General features: G+C 41.7%; 1 protein-coding gene across 5 annotated transcripts in view; it reads left to right on the top strand.

Moving 5' to 3' along the window:
* The window catches only part of LOC122564373 (E3 ubiquitin-protein ligase RNF144B-like), an 85,659-nt gene that overhangs the window by 41,720 nt on the left and 20,253 nt on the right, over positions 1-23,686 (top strand). For 3 of the 5 annotated variants that reach the window (XM_043719154.2, XM_087978616.1, XM_087978618.1), the window contains exons 2-4: positions 3,280-3,492; positions 6,372-6,476; positions 19,243-19,303. In XM_043719154.2, the coding sequence (XP_043575089.1) occupies positions 3,325-3,492; positions 6,372-6,476; positions 19,243-19,303 (334 nt within the window). In that variant the 5' untranslated portion in view covers positions 3,280-3,324. Of the gene's footprint in view, positions 1-2,186; positions 2,291-3,279; positions 3,493-6,371; positions 6,477-19,242; positions 19,304-23,686 lie in introns of those variants that run through there. The other 2 variants (XM_087978617.1, XM_087978619.1) reach the window with 2 other exon arrangements.

Here is a 23,686-nt window from a genome sequence, read left to right as displayed (position 1 = left end):
AACAGGTTGTTTTTTGAATCTGGTAAGTGTTTTCAAAATTTTGTACCTTCTGTCTGATGGAAAAATCTGGAAGAGAGTATAATTAGGGCGGGAGGGTTTTTTTTATTATATTAGCCATTTTCCCAAGGCAGCAGCAATCATAGACAAAGTCAGTGGAAGGAAGGCTGGTTTCATGATGGACTCTGCTGCATTGGCAATTCTCTGTAATTCCTTGCAGTCTTGGGCAGAGCAGTTGCCGTACTAAGTTGTGACGCATCCAGATTGGATGCTTTCTATGGTGCATCTATTATAAATAAAATTGGTGTTCTTTTGAAGGAGTGATGTACTAATAGATAAAGAGGTGCTTGTGGGTGTACTTGGATTTCAGAAAGTATTTGATAAGATGCAGAAAGTAAAAGCTGATGCTGTAAAGGATAGAGATCACCATGGATGCAATATCGTCTGGCTAGCAGAAAGCAGTGTATGCATAAATGATTGGCAGGATATGATGACTGGAATCCCATAGGGGGCGATGCTGGGGCATCAGTATTTTACAATTTAGTCAATGACTTAGAGGGGTGCAAAGGCACAATGGCTAAATTTACAGACAGCATCACGATAGTTCTAAGTTGTGAAAAGGCCAAGAAGTTGCAAATGGGTATAGATAGACTGAGTGACTGAGCAAAAATTCTTTCAGTTGGACTGTATGTGAAAATGTGCAATTCACTTTGGCAGGAAGAATGAGAAAGCAGACAATTACTTAAATGGGAAATGACTGCAGAATTCTGAGGTGCAGAGGGATTTGTGTATTCTCATGCATGTACCACAAAAGGTTAGTCTCTGGTATAGCATGCCATCAAGAAGGCTAATGGATGCTGTCCTTTATCATAAGGGAAATTGAACTTAAGTGAGGGTGTTATGCTTTACAAAGCAGAGGTGAGACCACATCGCTTAATTTTTTTGATGTTTTTATTTAAGGAAGGCTGTAGGTCAATTGGAAGTGATTCAAAAGAGGTTTATTAGATTGATACCGAATGAGTGGGTTGGCTTTTGAGGACAGACTGGGCCTGCTTGCCCTGGAAGTTAGAGAGAGGTGACTTGACAGAAGTGTATAATAACCTGAACATAAAAGTAGTCGAGGAAATGATTATTCCTCATCTAGATTAGTTCAGAACCAAGGGACACCATTTTAAAATAAGAGATTCACCCTTCCAGGACAGAGATGAGGAGAAATATTTTTTCACTGAGTGCCTTGAACTCTGTGCCTTGGAAGGTGGTGGAGATGGTGTCATTAAGTATTTAGAAGACTAGGTGAATACATTTTTGTTAGGCAGAGGAATAGTTTTATCAGGAGTAGCTCGGAATGTGGAATTTGAAACACTATCCATGATCTTATTGAATGGTACAGCAGGTTTAAAGGGCTGAATAGTCAATTTCTGTTTCTATTTCGTATAGAGTCATTCAGCACAGAAACAGCTCATCCATGCTGATCAGATATCCCAATCTGACCAGATATCCCAATCTGACCTAGTCCCATTTGCCAGCATTTGGTCCGTATCCCTCTGAGCCCTTCCTATTCATATACCCATTCAGATGTCTTTTAAATGAATGTTCGTGTATTGTGATTTTTGTGTTGGGCTGTAAAGGGTATCACATCTACTGAAGTACTTTTTAAAGTATAATTGTTCTTGTAAAGTGGCCACATACAGTAGCCGACTTGTGCTCAGCAAGTTCCCACTGACAGAAATAGGATAAAGGATTAGTGCATTTGCTTTACTGCTGGCATTTGGTGATAGAATATTACCAATAAGGTTTTCTGGAAAGAAAAGAATTATCTTTTTGGATGGTTCATGTTTTCTGAATCCAGATCAAAATTTTTAAAATGTTTGTGGGTCGCGTTTTACTGGGCTTTGTTTAGATACGAGCTTAATCACTATAGTTACAGTCTATACTTAATGAGGCCTGTTGCGGAGATTAACACTGCTTGAATATCTCGCAACACTGAGCTGGTATATCAACATGTTACACCACAGGGCAGCTGGATTCAGATCTATGGTTTCTATGTAGTGAATTTCTGAACTTAATTGGAACATATGTGAAAATGATAAACTGTTTCCCACAAAGAAGGAAGCAAGCAAGTGTTGATATCTCTGGGTTCATGTGCATCTAATTTTGACTGGGGACTCTGTTGCTTTACCATCTGCTGAACCTGTCAGTGATGCAAACTTTGGTGATCCCTTGAAGGATGGAGAAAAAAGCTGACAAGTGAAGATAATCCAAAGTTTTACTTGAATTCAGTGTTTTCTTCTGAGTAAGCTATTTGCTTCAATAGGAAGCTTTGCATCTGTATCACATTTTATCTTGTATTAGGTAATTTTTTTGTTGTTGGGAAAACCCTGAAAGAAATGTGCCTCTAACAAGGCTGTTCAAGTACTAAAAGCAATAAAAGGTTTGAGAGGTACTGTTTATGTGATGAGTGATGGTACAGGATTCTGGGAAAACGCCCTGCTTTTCCTGAACAAAATGTAACAGACTTTTTTTTAACTCTGACAAGTAGATGGAGACACTTGGCTAAGATTGGAGTCCCAATTTGATAAACTGTATACAATTTGACTCCATAACCTTCTGAATTGGAAGACAAATTTCTCACTTAACCGTACTGATGACTTTCAATTTTGCGCAGAATATAGTTGTTTCAAGGAGACTAATATATTGTAATTGTATGGTTTGATATTAATAATAACAATTTAGATTTAACTTTTTTATTTTATCTATTTTGTCACCAAAATGCTAACCTTAATTAAGAGTTTCCTAACTGTATACTATCTCTTATTGCTGCAGATGGTCAGACAGCCCATAAAAGAAGAATCTTAACTTTATAATAATTGTTAGCAATTATGAAGTGAACTGTTGTAATTGTTGTGGAGAAATCTTTTTCTGATTCAAAAAAAGAATTAAAAAGGTGTTACATTACCTTTAGTTCAGTGTGACTATATTGTACTTTTGAGTTGCAAAATAGGTTGTCAATTGGCATAACTGGCTTACTTAAAATCCAGGAACCACAAATTTGCACATTCAAGATGTTTGACTTGATGTAAAGCCAGATGAAACTAAGCTGGGTGGGTCGCACACATGATCATTCAGTTAGGTTCAGTCTTTGGTGTTCTGCCAAAACAGGTGTTCTGGGTTCAAGTTCATACCTCGGTTTTCTGCAGTTATGCGAGCGAGAAAATTGTTGATTGATTAAAAACGCTGTCATGCTATGGAAGAACCTTCAAAATTCTTTGTGTTTTCTGACAGGTACAGTACCTCAGGCCAAATCCAGTGACCTAATTCAGTAGAAAAATGGAGTCTTCCAGTAAAGTCCACCAACACCCAGTGATTACAACAGGTTTGTCTGTGGATGCGGAATTGGCTGTGGACCCACTGGTGACATGCAAGCTCTGCCTTTGTGAATACCCTCTTGATGGAATGACCACTCTGGAGCAATGCAACTGTTTTTTCTGCACCATGGTCAGTATGCTCAGCAAGGCTTTGTAACTAGTGGGTTTATTAGAATTGAAGCTAAGTGGAAGCTTTAAGTGATATCCCTATAATTTTGATTCGGTTGGAATGATTCAACTTTGCCTTTTAAACAGTAGGTCATCAATAATACCACACATGTCCACACTTGTATTCCCGAGACTTAATATTTTTGTGCTGTCTTGCCTGACCTTCCATATTCCAAACTCATTAGGTGCATCTCAAACTCCAAGCAGACACTGGTGCAAGTTCGAATACAGGCACTCATCATAACTACGCTCATTAATCTATGACGGCTCCCGATCAACTGAAGCCGCATTTAATTTTAAAGAGATTCTCATTTAGGTTCACCCATTTAAATGGAGAATCAATGGCCTAGTGGTGTTATCACTAGATTATAAATCCAGAAACTCAGCTAATGTTCTGGGGACTTGGGTTTGAATCCTGCGATGGCGTATGGTGGAATTTGAATTCATTAAAGAATATCTAGAATTAGGAATCTGCTGATGACCACGAAACCGCTATCAATTGTCAGAAAAATTAATCTGGCTCACTAATGTCCTTCAGGGAAGGAAATCTGCCATCCTCGCCTACATGTGACTCCAGACCCACAGCAATGTGGTTGGTTCTCATCTGCCCTCTGAAATGGCCTAGCAAGCCTCTCAGTTGTATCAATTGCTACAAGATCTCAGCAAAGAAATGAAACTGGACAAACCACCTGGCATCGGCTTAGGCACAAGAAAAGACAATGGCAGAAACAGCCCTGTTGGGGCCTGTGGATGCGGAAGTCCCCCTTCTTGGGGCAAGTGCCAACTTTGGAAGAGCAAGAGCCTGACACAGACATACTCACTGAATCATTCCTGACAGACAATGTCTCAGACTCAGAAATGTCCTGTCCCACCGGCAGGACAGTCCCAGTAGAGGTGGCGGCACAGTAGTATACAGTCAGAAGAGAATTGCCCTTGGAGTCCTCAACATCGATTTGGGACCTCATGAAGTCTCAAGGCTTCCGGTTAAATGTGGGCAAGGAAACCTTCTGCTGATTACCATGGACCATCCTCCCTTGGCTGATAAATCAGTACTCCTCCATGTTGAACAATGCTTGGAGGTGACATTGAGGGTGGTAAGAGCACAAGATATACTCTGGGGAATTTCAATGCCCGTCACCAAGAGTGGCTTGGTGGCAGCATTACTGAGCTGGTCAGGTCCTAAAGGACATTCTGCTAGACTGAGTCTGCGGTGGGTGGTGATGAAGTAATTGAAAGGGAAAAGCATACACGACCTCATTCTTTTCAATCTGCCAGCTGAAGGTGTATCTGTACATAACAAGATAAAAGTGGCCACCACGCAGTCCTTGTGGAGACAAAGTCTCACCTTCACATTGAGAATAATCTCTATTATGTTGTCTGGCAGTATCATCGTGCTAAATGGGACAGACCTTGAACACATCAGGCGTCTCAAGACGGGGCATCCATAAAGTGCTGTGGATGATCAACAGCAGCAGATTGCACTCCAGCACAATTTGTAACCCCCCCCCCCCACTCAACTATTACCATCAAGCCAGAGGATCAACCCTGGCTCAATAGAGTATGCAGGAGCAGCACCAGGCATACCTATAAGTGAGGTGTCAACCTGGTGAAGCTACCAAATAGGACTACTTGCATACCAAACTTCATAGGTAGATAGAAGTAAATGATCCCACAATCAACAGATCAAATTCAAGCTTTGCAGTCCTGCCACACCACTCATGAATGGTGGTGGGCACTGGAAAAGGAGGATGCACAAATACCCCAACCTCAATTATGGAAATGCCCAAACATCATTGCAAAAGATAAAGTTGAAGCATTCACTTCAATCTTCAGCCAGAACTGCCAGGTGGATGATCCATCTCCAATGGTCCCCAACATTTCAGTCACCAGTATTCAGCCAATTCAATTCATTTCATTTCATGTAATAGCAAGAAACAATTGGAGGCGCTGAATGTTGCAAAGGCTATGGCCCCTAACAACATGCCTGTGAGTGGATTTAAAAAAAAATTGCTCCATGGCCAGACATCAATTCCTATTTCTCTACAAGTACCCTAACAAGTACACCTACATATACCCAAGAGTGCTATCATCCTCCAACATATGCAATCCCCAATTCCTTCATTCGACTTTTAGTCAACATGCATTCAATTATCTAGTCTTAATTCCAGAAACTTCCTCTCCAAAGCATTGTGTTCCTCTCTCTTTAAAATTTGAATAAAAACCAGTCTGTTTTGATCATATGCTTGCTAACCTGTCCTATAATGTGTCTTCCTTTGGTTTGGTGTCAGTTATTATTTCATTTTGTTCCTGTGAGGTGTTTTGGATAAGGTTTTGCTTCATTGTTGAGAAACTAAAACAGCGCAAGATTTCCTCACTTTCACTCCTAGATTTAGATTCAGTTTCTCTTTGAGCACTGGGGATAAACCGTAAATAATCTGAAGAAAATGCTGTAAATGTGCAGTAATTGACTCAGCATCTGTGAATGTTTGAACCCTTCTTTAGAACCCTTATCAGATGAAATAAAATGACCATCATGTTTGAAGAAAGTTGATTTTTCTCATAGAATCCAATCACTTGAGTTGCTTAATAATATTCTGCTGATTAAGTTGCAAATTGACATTCTGATTGAGTATTTTAATGCAGTATTCAGTACTACCCAATCCAGAGATTGTAATCAGTATCTTTAAGTATTGCCTTCAGCTAACTTTGGATTTCATTAGAATATCACATTGAATGATAAAGTCCAGGGTTCACTAATTGAATAAATATGCTGGTGCTCTGTGACACAAAGTAACAGGTATACTTGTGTTTTTTTTTTCAAATTATGCTTTGATTCATCAGTGCTTAATGCGCTACGTGGAACTGATGATCAGAGAAGGTTGTGGATCTCCTATCACATGCCCAGAGCTTGGATGTCCTAAAAATGGGGTCTTGCAGGATACAGAGGTAAAAATGTTTTCAACATTATAGTTTAATAGAATCCATTCTTCCTAACAACCTGCTTCTGACATAAATTTTTTAAACTGATTTTAAATTTGCAATATATATAGTTTTCAGAACTATCACAAAAAGCCTACAACCAACTTTTAACTTAGAATGCGCAAAATTTCTGATGTTCCAAGCAATGTTTTTCTCTCCCATCTTCTGTCTAGGTCTTTAATTGCTCTCAGCACCTTGCCCATTTCTCCGGTTTTGAGCAATGTTTTCTGTAAGGAAAATATGCTGACATGATTCCAATGGAAAATAGAAGTGGCACTCGTATGAAATCTTACCCACTCCTTTGAGACCTGGAGTCAAATTTGCACATTGGAATCGGAAAGTGGGAGGATTTTGGGTTCAGGAGTTCACTGCTGATGTGAGATCACAGGGCAGGATTTTAGTGACTCAAGAAACTCCCTAGTTGGTGGACATGGGGAGGTGGGAAGTGGGCCACGTTCTAGCCTGAATTAACAGCCTTCACTGTGGCTGTGTTCTGCATGTGGTGCTTATTCTTTTGTTTAAAGAAAGAGGATCTTCATGTTGAGTAACTTGAGCTCAGACCAGAGATAGGGTAGGTAAGAGGTGAAGTTGCCATAGTCTTACCGGACCAAAGGACTGCTCCCTCAATATTTAGGTAGGTAAGTAGGTATGTAGAGAGAGAGAGCCAACTAGTGTAGGAAAAGGATGATTACTCAAATGTTACTACATTTCACGACTTTTTTAATCCAAATGTTCACGTTTTCTGTATTGAATGATGCATTACTGCTATCCATATTCCCATCAGATTGGTGTGGGTCATTTTTAAGAGAGCTGTAATGACCACCTGGCCCCATGAACATTTTGGATCAGCAGATGAGCTCAGACCAAGCCTCCTAGTTAGAGGCTTCCCCCATCAGCACCTGCTGTCCACCCAGCCTTGGGGAAATTTATGTGTTAGGAATAAACCAATTTTTTTTTTATCATCTTGTCTCCTTTTCGTCTTGACTCAACAAAACTCCAGCCTTGGCCACAGCTTGCTTCTCTTTTCAAGTAGAATATTTTGCATTGCATTTCAAGGGGGTGAATAGCAATCTTTCAATAAAAAAGATGGGATTAGTAAGAGTCAGACAATCATTGAAATACTTAGTGATTTCCTAAGGAAGTGACTTTGAATGTTGAAAGACCTACATGAGTAGTGACATGTCACCATGTCTGATCCACATTATTGTGAGTTGGATTCTTGAGGTACCCAACTGATTGCAGTAGAATAATTTCATTTTTTTTTGGACAAGGAGAAGGAAATCTGGGGGTGGAATCATATGGACACAACCATGTGCTTCCTAGTGTCATGCTTGAGTTAAATCTTGCTTGCTTTCTGGGAAGCTATTTGCCTGTTGATAGCGTGGTAAGAGATTCAGAATAAAAGGTTGGTTTGAAATAAAATTTTTTGGGGCTAATTTTGGTACTCCACTACTAATGTGATGTTTGCTACCAGACTCTGAAAAGAAGGTCCTGTTATTACTGTACATGAACCTTCATTCATGGGATCAAACATGAGTCTTTAGAAAAGGGTAGAGTGCTTGCAGTGCATTTGGTTGACTGCTGGATACTCCATTACTTTTAGCCTGATGAAGAATCTGATAAATTCACTGAGTGCATTCTGAACCAAGGCTGCTGCGATAGACTATTTGACTTGCCCTGTTATTTTCATTTTTGGCTACTTTGATAGCCAACTATTTTGCATTATGTCAGAATTTTCATATCAGATTGGTGCCATTGGTTGTGCCTGCAATTAACTAATGCCAAAATCTTGCTTCATGTTAGTGTGCAGGGAAGGGGCCTCACAATACTGGTCTGACTGTTTATTTGCTTCTGAAGATTTCGTCTCATGTCTTTACAACCTATCAAAGAACAAAAACGTTTTGAATTCAATGAAGTAAAAATGTTAGAATCAAAAAAGAAAATGCATGGTTGATGACTAGCATTTGAAACTTTAAGGGAGCAACATCCATTTGTTAGTCTGCTGGAATTCTGAGCCCTATTGGTGCTTGGAAGGCAGATTTTCTTCCATTTTGCTCCTGAGACTGAAAGGCAATGTCTGGAAAAATCCCAATCCTGACACTGACCTCCATTCAGGAGAAACTGCCCAGAAACCACCAGATTTATGCTCAACTGGGGGAGTGGAAGAGTGATGTGAGGCCTGCAGAACTCTGGAGTCAGTCACAGGAGCTTTCAAGTGCTGAGGTGAGTTGGTTAGATGGTCCAACTCTGTGCTTTGGAATTTGTTTCCCAGTTATAATAAAATTAGTAAGGTTTTCCGGTCCTCACTTCCAGACTCCCCATGGCCCATTCAAACCACCTCATTGCCCCCTGAGCTGGTGGTTCCATGTATTAGACCAGATGCCATGTCCTACAGTTTTCCTTATTAATTGCCTGTGTGGGACTTTTTTTATTGAAATGCTCTTGAAGATACAGATACATTACATCCAATGGTAGCATCTTAGCTATTGTATCCTCAAAAGCTTACAACATGGTAACATGATTTTGTCTTCATAATCTATATTGGATGAGCCTGATCCTCGTGTCCAGTCATCACATTCTTTGTAACAGATTTTCCCAAATGTTAGGCTAACTGGTCTGTACTTCCGTTTTCTTCCTCCATCCTTTCTGGAATACTGGGGTTACAGTGCAACTTTTCAGTCTGTAGGAACATTTCCAGAATCTGTAGAATTTTAGAAGCAGACCACCACCGGATCCATTCTCCCTACAGTTACCTCTTTCATCACACTGGGATATAGACTGTTAGGACTGAAAGAATTATCAGCGTTCAGCTCTGATAACCTCTGCAGTACTGCTTTGTTAATAACACTAGTATTTTTCGGTTCCTCATTTTTGCTCATACCTTGGTTCCGTAGTATCCCTGGGAGTTTTTCTTTCAACTTCCTCTGTGACAACTTCCTCTGTGACAACAGAAACAAAGTTGTTTAGTTTCACTCCAATTTCCTTATTTCACATTATTAATTCTCCGAACTCTGCTTGTAATGGGCCCATATTTGTCTTTGCTAATCTTTCCCTTTTCACCTCATGATAATTTAGAACTTTTTTTTGTTGTGAAAACTGGATCTTTTGAAAGTTTTAATTCCTAGTAGTGAACCCAGGGAGATAGTGAGAAAAGAGATCAATCTGAGACTGGTGCAGTTGGGAAAAGGAGCATGTCAAACAGTCAGGGCAGGCAGGAACAAAGCAGAGAATGAGGTAGAACTGAGAAATTAAACTACCTTTATGTCAATGCGAGAGGCCTAACAGGGAAGATAGATGAACTCAGGGCATGGTTAGGAACATGGTATTAGAAGATCATTGTAATTACAGAGAGGTGGTTCAGGAGTGGCAGTTTAATGTTCCAGGGTATAGATACTGTAGAAAGAATAGAAGAAGGGGGAGGAGAGGAGGGGAGTGATGTTTTTGATTAGGGATAACATTGTGACTGTACTTGGTGAGGGTATTCCTAGAAGTATGTCTGGGGAAGTCATTTGGGTGGAACTGAGAAATAAGAAAGAAGTGATCACTTAATTGGGATTGTACTCTAGATATCCTCCTCTCCTCCTCCTCCCCCCCCCCCCCTCCCCCCCTCCACCCCCTCCTCCCCCCTCCACCCCCTCCTCTCCCCCCCCCCCCCCCCCCTCCACCCCCTCCCCCACCAATAGTCAGTGGGAAATTGTGAAACAAATTTGTAAGGAGATCTCCATTATCTGTAAAAATAATAGGTTGATAATGATAGGGCATTTTACCTTTCCAAACATTGACTGGGATGTCATAGTGTTAAGGGATGGAGATGGATTTAGGTGTGCACGAGAAAATTTGTTGATTAAGTATGTAGATGTACCTACTAGAGAAGGTGCAAAACATGACCACCTCTTGGGAAATAAGACAGGGCAGGTGACTGAGGTGTCAGTGAGGGAGCACTTTGGGGCCAGCGACCATAATTCTATTAGTTTTAAATAGTGCTGGAAAAGGATAGGCCAGATCCAAAAGTTAAAGCTGTAAATTGGGGGGAGGCTAACTTTGACGGTATTAGGCAAGAACTTTCAAAAGTTGATTGGTGTGGATATTTACAGGTAAAGAGATGGTAGGAAAATGGGAAGCCTTCAAAAATGAGATAATGAGAGTCCAGAGATAGTATATTCCTATTAGGGTAAAGGGCAAGGCTGGTAAGTATGGGGAATACTGGATGACTAGAAAAATTGAGGTTTTTGGTCTAGAAAAGGTAGGAAGCATATGTCAGCAATAGACAGCAGGGATAGAGTGAATCCCTAGAACAGTATAAAGGCAGTAGGAGTATACTTAAGAGGGAAATCAGGAGGACAAAAAAGGGACATGAGAGAGCTTTGGCAAATAGGGTTAAGGAGAATCCAAAAGAGTAACTAGGGAGAGAATAGGGCCCCTTAAAGATCAGCAAGGCATCAGCAAGGGAGTCTAAAACCAGAGGACATATGTTTAAGGTGAAAGGGGAAAGATTTAAAAGGGATCTGAGGGGCAACGTTTGCACGCAGAGGGTGGTGCGTGTATGGAATGAGCTGCCAGAGGAGGCTGGTAAAATTCCACCATTTAAAAGACATCTGGATGGGTATGTGAATAGGACGGGTTTAGAGGGATATGGGCCAAGTGCTGGCAAATGAGACTAGATTTATTTAGGAATGGATGAGTTGGACTGAAGGGTCTGTTTCTATGCTGTACTTGTCTTTGACTCTATGTGGCTGGAATTTGAGTAATGCTGACATCCCAGAACCTGACGTCTTCCTCCTCCTCTTTCTTCTAGGCATACTGGCACACTAACAAAGACAGCTAGAGGCTTGCCAGAAGCTCTAGTTAAGATTCTACAGTAGGCACAGACAGATAACCTTTCAGAGTGTTTCATGGCTAGCTAAGACACCTAACGCACCGGGTAAACACCAACATTTACACACTAGTGAGGTACCTGAAATTAGTTGCATTCTGAAAATCAACTGGAAGCTATATTCTCCGATTAATAATTTATAATCTATTGTAGAGCTGATCAGTAGCATGCTAGAGATTTTGAAAATGACAGTTGAGTCCACAGTGCAAAATGAAGGTCTTGCACTTGTTTACTAAATAGATCACTACATAATTTCTGTCAGCTGTGCTGGTTCCTGACTCAAAATGGTCCTGGGTGCAACTCTGATGCAGAACAATATGGTGTAACATTGATCTAATTTTCTTGGTTGTAGTACATGTTGTCAATTATAACAAACATGTCCTTTGAAATTTTCATGGTCATTTCAGCATTTGAGGGTTGAAATTTACTTTTACTTAATATTTATCCCAAATTATAAGAAAATGTAATACAAGCTGTCTTGATTCTTAGCAGTCGAATAAAGGCTCACTTCCATCATACTTGACCAGACATTACTGGGGTTGGAAATGGAAATGTTGTCAATATCTTGCAGGTCAGGTAGAATCTGTGATGAGAGAAATGCATGCCCCTGACCTCTGTACTTTCCACATTTCATGTCATTAGTTTGGATTTCCAGTATTTTGTTTGTGTGTATTACTGGAGATGGTATGACTCAGTGCTCCCATAGGTTTCTGCCAACTTCTGTACTGTCTCAGACCCACCCTGTTCCCAAGCTCTTCAATCTGTCAACTAGGAAACTGGCTTAAACAAATATGGGATGATTCCTTAAGCAGTAGGAAACTTGATGAATGTTCATATGACTTCAGATGTTTTTCTGATTTTTTTTCATTGTTAGTGAGTCGTTGTGCTGCATCTAGTTGAACTTCCAATATGAGTATTGCTTCTGAATATGAGATTACTTGGAAGTTAGACTGCTGAGGAGCACATATAAAATGAAAGGCCAATTTATGTTGGCAATAGTTAAATGCCAGCTGCTCGAGAGCCCATATTGATAAGAGAGATTTTACTTCTATCAAATCAGCAATCTTTTTACTTTTATATTAAAAAAATCATACCCAGACTTTCAACCAGCCAGAGGTGTAAGACAAAAGGGCACTTGCTATAGAAACATAGTCTCCACTGGCTCTCTAAGAACAATCCAGTTAGTTTCACTCTTTTGCCTGGTAAAGCCAGGATGCAACATTGCTCTTTTCAAAGCTTGTAGTAAATAGTTTAACTCCCATATTCTTGTCCTTTGATGGCACGCATTTCCCAGTTGTAGCTAGTTATTGGGAGTCATTCCTCAATAATTTGACATCAGAATTTCATATATTACATGGATGTTAGATTCTACTTCTGAATGGAAGCCGAACTTTTTGTTTTCCTCTGTTTTAGAATAGCATACTAAAAAACAATTGTTCAAAAGGATTGGCATATATATATAAAATGATGCAGCATAGTTGATTATTCATCCTGTTGTGTCGAGAAGAGAGCTATTCAATTAGTCCCTCTGCTGTCACAATGCTGACTCATTTTTGCTTTGTTATACACTTCTTCAATAGTGAGAAAACTTTTAGAAATCATAATTTTGGGACAAAATAAGCAACAATTTTAGCAATGTCTTTGGAGAGAAAGCAGAGTTAATGTTTCAAGTCCAGTGACCTCCCGATGTCAAGCATTCACAGTTCTTTGGTTTATTTTAGTTATTGTGGCGAGAGTAGATTAATTAAGGAAAGCCTCTCAGATTTGTTAAGAGGGAAACTGTGTTTAATCAACTTGTTTGAGTTTTTGGTGAGGTAATAGAATTGATAGATGAGGTGTGATGGTTGTCTATATGGACAAAAGGCATTTGATCAAGTGTTATATAGCTGGGATCTGCTGGAAAAGCACAGCAGGTCAGGCAGCATCCAAGGAGCAGGAGAGTCGATGTTTTGTACATTAGCCTTTCATCAGGAATGTGGGTCAGGGGGTGGTGGCAGAAGGGAGCTGAGAGATATATAGGAGGGGTTTGGGGCTGGGAGGAAGGTAGTTTGGAAGGCAATAGGTAGATCCAGGTGGAGGGTGATGGTGATAGGTTGGAGCAGATAGGTGGGAAGGAAGATTGACAGGTGGGACAGTTCAAGAGGGCAGAGCCGAGTTGGAGGGCTGGATCTGGGATGAGGTCGAGGGAGGGGAGATAAGGAAACTGGTGAAATTGACGTTGATGCCATGTAGTTGGACGGTCCCAAGGTGGAAGATAAGGCGTTCTTCCTCCAGATGTCAAGTGGCTAGGATTTGGCGATGGAGGAGACCCAGGACTTGCATGTCCTTGGTGGAGTGGAAGGGGCAGTTGAAGTGGTCAGCCACAGGGCGGTGGGGTTGTTTGGTGCATGTTTCCCAGAGATGTTCTCTGAAACGTTCCATGAGTTGGCGTCCTGTCTCCCCAAAGTAGAGGAGACTACATCAAGTGCAAATGACACAGTAGGTGAGGTACTTGGATAAGCAGGAAAATCTTTGCCAGATGTGGAAGGATCCTTTGGAGCCTTGGATGAAGGTGAGGTGGGAGGTGTGGGTGCAAGTTTTACACTGTTTGCGGTGGCAAGGGAAGGTGCTGGGATTGGAGGGTGGAACAGACCCGCTACTGTAGCCATGTCTCCTTCCTCAGCGTCTGCCTATGCAAGCGACTTGTCCGCATGGACTCCAGACTACACTCAGACCATCACAGTTTGGACCTGATCAGGACAACCACTACCTATGGCAAATCCAAAGCCTCCAGAAACTGTTCTCCCTCCACCCTCCACCCCCCTTCACCTTCCCTTGCCACAGGAAGAGATGGAAAACCTACCCTCACAGCTCTCCCCTCACCTCTATACAAGGTTCCAAAGGATCCTTCCACATCTGGCAAAGATTTTCTTGCATATCCAAACACCTCATCTACTGTGTCCTTTGCTCTTGATGTCTACTTTTGGGTCTACTCCAAGCCTGTTCAGCTGTTGAACTCAATATGGCCTGTTCCAAAGATGCTCAAAAGTGCTGAACTCCAGAGGGGAAGTGAGGGTGATTGCCATTGACATCAAGGCAACATTTGACTAGAAACAGTATCAAAATGGCCTAACAAAACTGGAATAGATGGGAATTGAGGAGGAAACACTGCATTTTGAATTCATACTGAGCACAAAGGAAGATGGTTCTACATGTTGATCGATCATTTCAGCTTCAGGGCGTCATTGCAGTTCTTCCTGTAGCTGCTTCATCAGGGACCTTATCTGCACCATGTGGTCAAAGTGTGGGCGTTTGCTGCTTGTAGCACGATTCCTCCAGTTATTGAAGCAGTCCATATTCACATGCAGCATAATCTAGACCACATTCAGGTTCGGCTAACAATTGATAAATAACGCAGACACACCATACAAATACCAAGCAATGAATACCTCCAACAAGATAGAAACAAAGGCTTACACCTTGATATTCAATAGCATTTCTTGTGCTGAATCCCTCACTGTCAACATCCTAGGGGTTACCATTGACCAGAAACTGATTTGGACCAGCCACATAAATAATATGACTACAAGAGAAGGTTAGAGGCACGAGGTTCTGTGGTGAGTAGCTCACCCTCTGTCTCCTCAAAGCTTAAACACCATTTACAAGGTATAAACACCTGTAATTTGGCAAAATGCTTTTTTTAACCTGGACGAGTTCATCTCCATAAGCGTCTTGAGTATTGATACCATCCAGTGCAAAGCAGCCTGAAAGATTTGACACCGCATCTAACATCTTCAATATTCACTCCCTCTAAATACAATGGTAGCAGTTTATACCATTACAAGATGTATTGCAACATACACATATACCAACACTTCTTAAACCGTGCCTTCTGAACTCATGGCTTCAAACATCTAGCAGGACAAAGGTAGCAGACACATGGGAGCCTCACTACTTACAAATCTCCTTCCAAGCCACTCACCAACTTAACTTGGAAATATATTACTGTTATTTTGCTGTGTCAAAATCCTGGAATTTTCTCTGGGCCAACACTGGTGTTTATTCACCCCAGAGGTGCAGTGGTTCAAGACAGCAGCTCACCAATACCTCTCCAGGACAGTGAGAATGGGCAGTGAATATTGGTTGAGCCAGCATGGCCACCTCCTGTGAATGAAAATCAAATCATTGCAAATGCAATACTACTTTTAATACAGGAACTCTATTCAAAGTCAATTCAGTTAATTTTGAATCATTTTAAACAAAAATATTGGCATTTGTTTATTAAAAGACATTAATACTGGGAGTTTGTTTGCTGTTGTTTTGTCACAGACTTCCTGTTCTGTGGCCTGCTGATTTCTAGGACCTTTGACCCATGCTTCAACTATTGTACAGTCCTGCCCTTCCCTTAGCCTTCCTACAGTTCCTGTCCCTGTCCTCTATCTTCTTCATCAGAAGGTCTGCCGTTAGATATAGCTTGGTCAATTTACCATCATCAGGCCAATATAATATTAATGATTTTTGTATGTGCTTTTTGATTACATTTCGATTAAAAATTGTTCTGGCTGTTCTTTTATTTATGAATGTAGACATTTAGGGATGTACACCATTTTGATTTCGTGCTTTTGAAAGTTTTTTTTTTCTCTGCTGAGAAAGGCCCTGAAGTTTAACTCTATGATGTTCCTTGCATACTATGAGATCTTATTGCACAAGTTATTTGAGCTAGGAGTGCACAGTGTTGCAATCACGTAGTACAGTATGTAAATTCAGTATATTGTTTCCGAGCAAGAATTGTTTGAAGAAGACTAACTCTAGTTTTAATATTGAATCATAGATTCCCATAGAAATATTTTAACCCCTGGTTCAAAGCTGTTGAGTTCTTTACATTCCTTACTTTGATTCCAACCTCAGTTAGGATACATTGAACAGTGGTTCTGTGTGAGAAACATTTTCCTGTCCTCAGTCCAAGGACACTGAAGCCAATGCTATTTGTATAACTACACTGGATCAACTCAGCAAACTAAGTACAAGCCAGCAATTGAACCTGGGGCTGCTAGTTCTGCATGTGTTAACAGTCAAAAAGTGTGGCGCTGGAAAAGCACAGCAGGTCAGGCAGCATCCAAGGAGCAGATGAATCGATGTTTCATCCATATGCCCTTCACCAGGAACCAGCTATTACTCTCTGGTCAAAGAATCATAACAATAAAGAAGGCACTTAGGCTGCCATGTCTGTATAGGCTCTTCAAATGAGCAGTTCACCTCGTTCCATTCCCCTGCCTTCTCACTGTAGACCTTTAGTTATTTTTCAGATAATAATTCAATTCCCTTTTGAATACCTTAATTGTCTCTGATTCCACCACACTCAGTCTCAGGGTCGTGCATTCTAGATATCAAAACGCTTGCTGTGGGGGGGGAAAAAGAAAATTTCCTGTCACTGTTGCTTCTTTTGCAAAATTACCATAGATCTGTGCCCTCTGATCCTTGATCCTTCTGTAAGTACTGTATAACGTGTTTCTCTTTAACTACTCCACTGAGAACCTTCATGATTTGATTTACCTCTATCAATCTCCCTTCTCCAAGGAAAAACAGTCCCACTTCTCCGATCTGTCTACTTAATAAAATTCCTCTTCACTGGAACCATTCTCCACGAATATTTTCTGCACCCTATCTGGTGCCTTCACATCCTTCCTAAATGTGATGTCTGGAACGAGGTGCAATACTCCAGTTGAGGCCAAGCATACGAGTTAAGTAAGACTTCATTGCTTTTGTATTCTATAACCCAATTGATAAAGCCCAAGAGGCTGTATGTTTTATCAATTGCTCTAGATCTGTCTTGTCACAATAATGTGGAGGTACCATCCACAGGCATAACTTCTGAACATATACAAACTGGTGTTTCTGCTTTTGTACCTTCTTTAGGGTTACTCCTTTATTTTATATTGTGTCTTATACTTCATATTTTATATTGGTTCTTCCTACCATAATGAATCACTTTTTTACTTTCTGGTGACTTCCTTCAGCTATTTTATACAGAGAAAAGTTGTCAAATGCAGTTTTTTTTAGTTTGAAGATGTGAATCAATTCTCGTTATTATCTTTTAGCAAGAATTAGCTAGTGTTTAGTAATCTGCTGTGAATTTTGGAGTAAAGGTCAGTATCACTCGTTTCTCTGCCTGTCTCTCTTGGTTAACTACTGCCTCGGAATGCAACCTTGGAAGGTGGTGAGGTAAATATGATGAAGTCACATGGTTACTGGGGGATAAACAAACAGGTAGATCTTTCTAATGCTTGATAATTGCTGACAAATTAAGCCTATTTATTCGAAGAAATGTATGAGGTAAAAGCTACTTGTTGACTTTATTTATAATATGCCTTGCTAGGATTGGTTATAACTTAGAAAATCAGCTTCTATTGCCCACTCCTAGCTACTGTTGAGAAGACGTCAGTGAGCTTTCTATAATCAGTGTGGTGAAGGAGCTTCCACTAGATAGGCACTTCCATGATTTTGATCCAACGACAATGAAGGATTAGCAATATATTTTGAAGCCACGATTTGTGACTTACTGGAAACTTGCATCTGTTCCTTTTGTCTTTCTGGTTTGTAAAGGTCACAAACTTAAATCTGGGAGTATACACTAAACTGAGATGAACACAGTTGGAGCAGGAGAAAAAGAACCTTGAGATTATTAAATTTGATTCACTCCTTCATTTTAATTGAAATGGACTGTAGTGATTTGTAACTAACATCTGCCATTATGGAAAATGTTTCAAATATGTATTATGCAATTTATTCTTCTTACGTGGGCAGAGATGGGATTACTAAAAGGAAAATAGATATTAGCAAAAAGTCAGATTTTCCCATCAAATGGGAGTGTGCTTACCCTCAGATGTTCCTGACAGCGTCAGGGATCCGGGTTCGATTCCAGCCTTCGGCGACTGTCTGTGTGGACATTCTCCCAGTGTCTGTGTGGGTTTCCTCCGGGTACTCTCGTTTCCTCCCACAGTCCAAAGCTGTGCAGGTTAGGTTAATTGGCCATGCTACATTGCCCATAGTTTTCAGGGATGTGTAGGTTAGGTGCATTAGTCAGGGGAAATGTCAGAGTAATAGGTTAGGGGAATGGGTCTGGGTGGGTTGTTCTTCGGAGGGACAGTGTGAACTTGTTGGACCAAATAGCCCGTTGCCCCGCTGTAGGGATTCTGTGATTCTTAAAAAAAAAAGAAATCTATGATGTTTTCAGCTGGTTTTAACTTTGTCAATGCTAAATGCAAATAAAGTGCTGCAAAGCAGCTGCATCAGTGGCTTTGCTGAGTAATTCAGCGAGTAGCCAAATGACAGTAAAGCCACAGAGGTCCAGCTGTGATTCAGGGTCACACACCAAGCTGACTAGTCTCAGCCAGAGTGATGATACTATTGGGGATTTTAATTACTCTAATGGTAAATAACTGCTGCTTTCTTTCACAGTTTCTGTCTGCACATATTAAACAGTCTGTTGAGGATCACTGTTATACTTCAGACATGAAGATTTGGTACTTAGTTGAGGTGTAGCAGGGCAACTAATACGCATGCATCCGAGATCAGTGAGGGTCTGGATTGGAAATGCAGGTGCTCAGGGAAGTACTTCTCGAGATCATTCTATGATGTGCTTGTCTGTTCCCCTTCCCTGCTGCCCAGTTTTATCTCCTAATGGCTGGTGTTTGGACACAGCAACAGAAATGGTTTCATTGCTCAACAGTGTTCTCAGTCACTAACAACAATTGGCAGAAGTAAAGTGCAAAGGCGTATTTTGGGTGTTTATCTGTATAAGTAAATATTTATGGCTTTTGTTATTTTCAGAAAGAAAAATTCCGGTTTTGTTTAACTTGTTTTGTTTTATATTTGTTTCAGATTGCATGTTTGGTTCCAGCTGATGTGCTTCAGCTGTACCAGCAACTGAAATTTGAACAAGGTGTGCAACGTTTTTATAAGCAACAGCATGATGTATTGGTATTCTCCACTGGGGCTGCATTTGCTTCTGACTCTCAACTATTGCAAAGCAATATTCGCATAATCAGTGCATCAGCTGGAGATGTCAATGTGCTTTTGTGTTTTACATGGTTACAGATGCAAATCTTTCATATCTTTAATATCTTCAACAACTAGCTGATCTAGCTTAATTGTGCTTTGCCTTGTCGCACCTAAATTTTGCTTGACTTCTGATTCTTCAGACATTTTTCTGCACTTGCTTTGTTACCTTCTCAAATACATTGCATACTGCTCAATAGGATAATGCAGACTCATTTCCTCTTCAGTCCCAGATGCAAGGTAAAATGTGTGCAAATTGTTTGTTTGGTTGTTTGTGTTAAGACATGATTTACATGTATCAAGACAGGCCAAAAGAACTCTTATCAAGTTTCTACTTCAATCAGAAGAATGAATGGAACCATAAAATGAGAAAAGACATGTATCAACCTAAATTTTTTTTCCACAGTCTTGTGCACCACTGGTATTATCACAAACTCTACCCCAACTACTTAATGGTCTTCTCAAATCTACGTATAAACGATCTTATAATGGAAGTCTTCCTGACTGCTTAATCCTCCCCAGTCTATTTACATCCAGCTGTACGATAAATGCTGTACCAAATACTTAATCCGCTGAGGGAACATTCTGTGCAACTGCTCCCTGGTGCCAATAATGAAACTGCGGCACACTCATTCATCCCCACTGGTTTCCACCATTTTAACCACAGCTATTTGCATTTACGAACAATGCTGTCTGAACACAGGAAACAACCACAATGATAATTGCAGTCAAGGGGCCTGTGATTGCAAATAGAATACAATGGTTACAGTTGACCTTGGAGATACTAGCAAGAAGGGGGATGGATTTACTTGCTGGTTGGAGGATTTGAGTTACAGAGAGAGGCTGAACAGGCTGGGGCTGTTTTCCCTGGAGTGTCGTGAGGCTGAGGGGTGACCTTATAGAGGTTTATAAAATCATGAGGGGAATGGATAGGGTAAATAGACAAAGTCTTTTCCCTGGAGTGGGGGAGTCCAGAACTAGAGGGCATAGGTTTAGAGAGGGGAAAGATATAAAAGAGACCTAAGGGGCCACTTTTTCATGCAGAGGGTGGTACGTGTATGGAATGAACTGCCAGAGGAAGTGGTGGAGGCTCGTACAATTGCAACATTTAAAAGGCATTAGGATGGGTACATGCATAGGAAGGGTTTGGAGTGATATGGGCCGGGTGCTGGCAGGTGGGACTAGATTGGATTGGGATATTTGGTTGGTATGGATAGGTTGCACCAAAGGGTCTGTTTCTATGCTATACATCTCTATGACTCTATCTCAAACTATGATTAATGGTTGGAAAATGTCATCATTTGCAGTATTGTGATTTGCCTTTTCAGCAACTCTGGATCGTGGAATTTACCCCTCCATATTGCCTTATGATTATCTCTGTTTATACTGCTTCCTACATTCTTGAGGAACTCGATTCCGAAAAAGCTGAGCATCTTACTGAGCAATCTAATTTCTCTGCCAACTAGGATGTTTAATCTAGCTTTTAAATAAGCTGACAGTATGTGGTATGATACTCTTGGATGAGGACAGATTGGCCTCACTTTTTGATTGACAACCGAAAACTGCTGATGTGGAATATCTATCCTTCCATGTGGATATCAATTCAGCAAGGCACTCCAGGTCAAGGAGCTGTGCCCAGTGAGAGGGAGTGATCATTGCTTTTAGTAGTCTCGGATGAAGATTTGTGTTGCTGGAAAAGCGCAGCAGGTCAGGCAGCATCCAGGGAATAGGAGAGTCGACGTTTCGGGCATAAGCCCTTCTTCAGGAATGAGGAAAGTTTGTCCAGCAGGCTAAGATAAAAGGTAGGGAGGAGGGACTTGGGGGAGGGGTGTCGGGAATGTGATAGGTGGAAAGAGGTCAAGGTGAGGGTGATAGGTCAGACTGGGGTGGGGGCGGAGAGGTCGGGAAGAAGATTGCAGGTTAGGAAGGCGGTGCTGAATTTGATGGATTTGACTGAGACAGGGTGGGGGGAGGGGAAATGAGGAAACTGGTGAAATCCGAGTTCATCCCTTGTGGTTGGAGGGTTCCTAGCCGGAAGATGAGGCGTTCTTCCTCCAACCGTCGTTTTGTTGTGGTCTGACGATGGAGGAGTCCAAAGGCCTGCATATCCTTGGTGGAGTGGGAGGGGGAATTGAAATGTTGAGCTACAGGGTGGTTGGGTTGGTTGGTCCGGGTGTCCCAGAGGTGTTCTCTGAAACGCTCCGCAAGTAGCCGGCCTGTCTCCCCAATATAGAGGAGGCCACATCGGGTGCAGAGGATGCAATAGATGATATGTGTTGAGGTGCAGGTGAATCTGTGGCGGATATGGAAGTTTCCTTTGGGGCCTTGGAGGGAGGTGAGGGGGGAGGTGTGGGCACAGGTCTTGCACCTCCTGCGGTTGCAGGGGAAGGTGCAGGGAGTGGAGGTTGGGTTGGTGGGGGGTGTGGATCTGACGAGGGAGTCACGGAGGGAGTGGTCTTTACGGAATGCTGAAAGGGGAGGGGAGGGAAATATATCCTTGGTGGTGGGGTCCGTTTGGAGGTAGCGGAAATGACGGCGGATGATGCGCTGTACATGGAGATTGGTGGGGTGGTAGGTGAGGACCAGTGGGGTTCTGTCTTGGTGGCGGTTGGAGGGGCGGGGTTCAAGGGCGGAGGAGCGGGAAGTGGAAGAGATGCGGTGGAGGGCATCGTTGACCATGTCGGGGGGGAAATTGCGGTCCTTGAAGAAGGAGGCCATCTGGGTATCCGCCCTTGAACCCCGCCCCTCCAACCACCCAGGCCGGCTACTTGCGGAACGTTTCAGAGAACACCTCTGGGACACCCGGACCAACCAACCCAACCACCCTGTAGCTCAACATTTCAATTCCCCCTCCCACTCCACCAAGGATATGCAGGTCTTTGGACTCCTCCATCGTCAGACCACAACAAAACGACGGTTGGAGGAAGAACGCCTCATCTTCCGGCTAGGAACCCTCCAACCACAAGGGATGAACTCGGATTTCACCAGTTTCCTCATTTCCCCTCCCCCCACCCTGTCTCCGTCAAATCCATCAAATTCAGCACCGCCTTCCTAACCTGCAATCTTCTTCCCGACCTCTCCGCCCCCACCCCAGTCTGACCTATCACCCTCACCTTGACCTCTTTCCACCTATCACATTCCCGACGCCCCTCCCCCAAGTCCCTCCTCCCTACCTTTTATCTTAGCCTGCTGGACAAACTTTCCTCATTCCTGAAGAAGGGCTTATGCCCGAAACGTCGACTCTCCTATTCCCTGGATGCTGCCTGACCTGCTGCGCTTTTCCAGCAACACATTTCCAGCTCTGATCTCCAGCATCTGCAGACCTCACTTTCTCCTCTAGGATGAAGATTTCACTGCTTTCAAAGACTATTAAACTGTGTAGTCACTGCTTTTCTGTTGATGGAGATAACAATGAATGCTGGAGAAGCTATAAAGTATTATTGGAAATAGAGGAAGAATAAGCCAGTGCTACTTTACATCTGAATAAAATTGTCCTTTTTTGTTTAAAGTTTGCATTCAATAATATATCATGTCCGCTCCTGTCCAGTTAGTGTGCAATTCAGAACTAATTCCACTTCTCCCACCATAACATGATGTGGAACGCACCACAAAAGGGAAACCACTTGTATTTTCTTTTTCTGTGTTGAAAAGATGAGAAGAGTTGGGAAGAGAGTGTTTTGGGTGGGCACTCTGTGCACATTGAGGTCTACCCACCTCCTCCCTCAGTACCTTGGATCCACAATTCCTTGCTGTCCTAAAGTACACTGCTTGAATCTCAGCGACACCCAGAACTAAATTCTTGCACTGCTAGTTGCCCTGCACTCTTAAAGAGTCAGATTTTCTCTCCCTGAGGGTTGACAACCTTACTTTTTATTTTCTTGCTAGGGCTCTTGTATTTCTCTGCCCACCCCCTCCCCTGACCCCGCTCCAACATAAAATACAACCCCATGAGATTTTTTGATGCTGCCAGTAAATATTAACTATTTTTAACTGCTCTGGAAATTTTTTTAAAATCTACATGTCCTCCTCCATCAAATATCCCTGAGAGATTATTATCAAAAATTTAAAAAACTCTCAATGTTCGTTACCACAATGTTCCTGAAATGGTTTCACTGGAGCAGAAATGAATGATCTGTTTCATTGGATTCAAAATTTCTAATATTATTCCCCTTGAAATGTTTGTTGATGGTGAAAGTCAGTGTTCCTGTCCCAATCGTTATACTGTCAGTGTGGACTACAGAGTATGCAGGTTGTTGTTGTTGTTGTT

The sequence above is a fragment of the Chiloscyllium plagiosum genome, unplaced genomic scaffold (assembly GCF_037043375.1).
Source record: "Chiloscyllium plagiosum isolate Xiang-an unplaced genomic scaffold, Cpla_swu_hap1 HiC_scaffold_34, whole genome shotgun sequence".
Taxonomy (NCBI): Eukaryota; Metazoa; Chordata; class Chondrichthyes; order Orectolobiformes; family Hemiscylliidae; genus Chiloscyllium; species Chiloscyllium plagiosum.
This window is presented reverse-complemented; position numbering and strand designations above follow the sequence as displayed.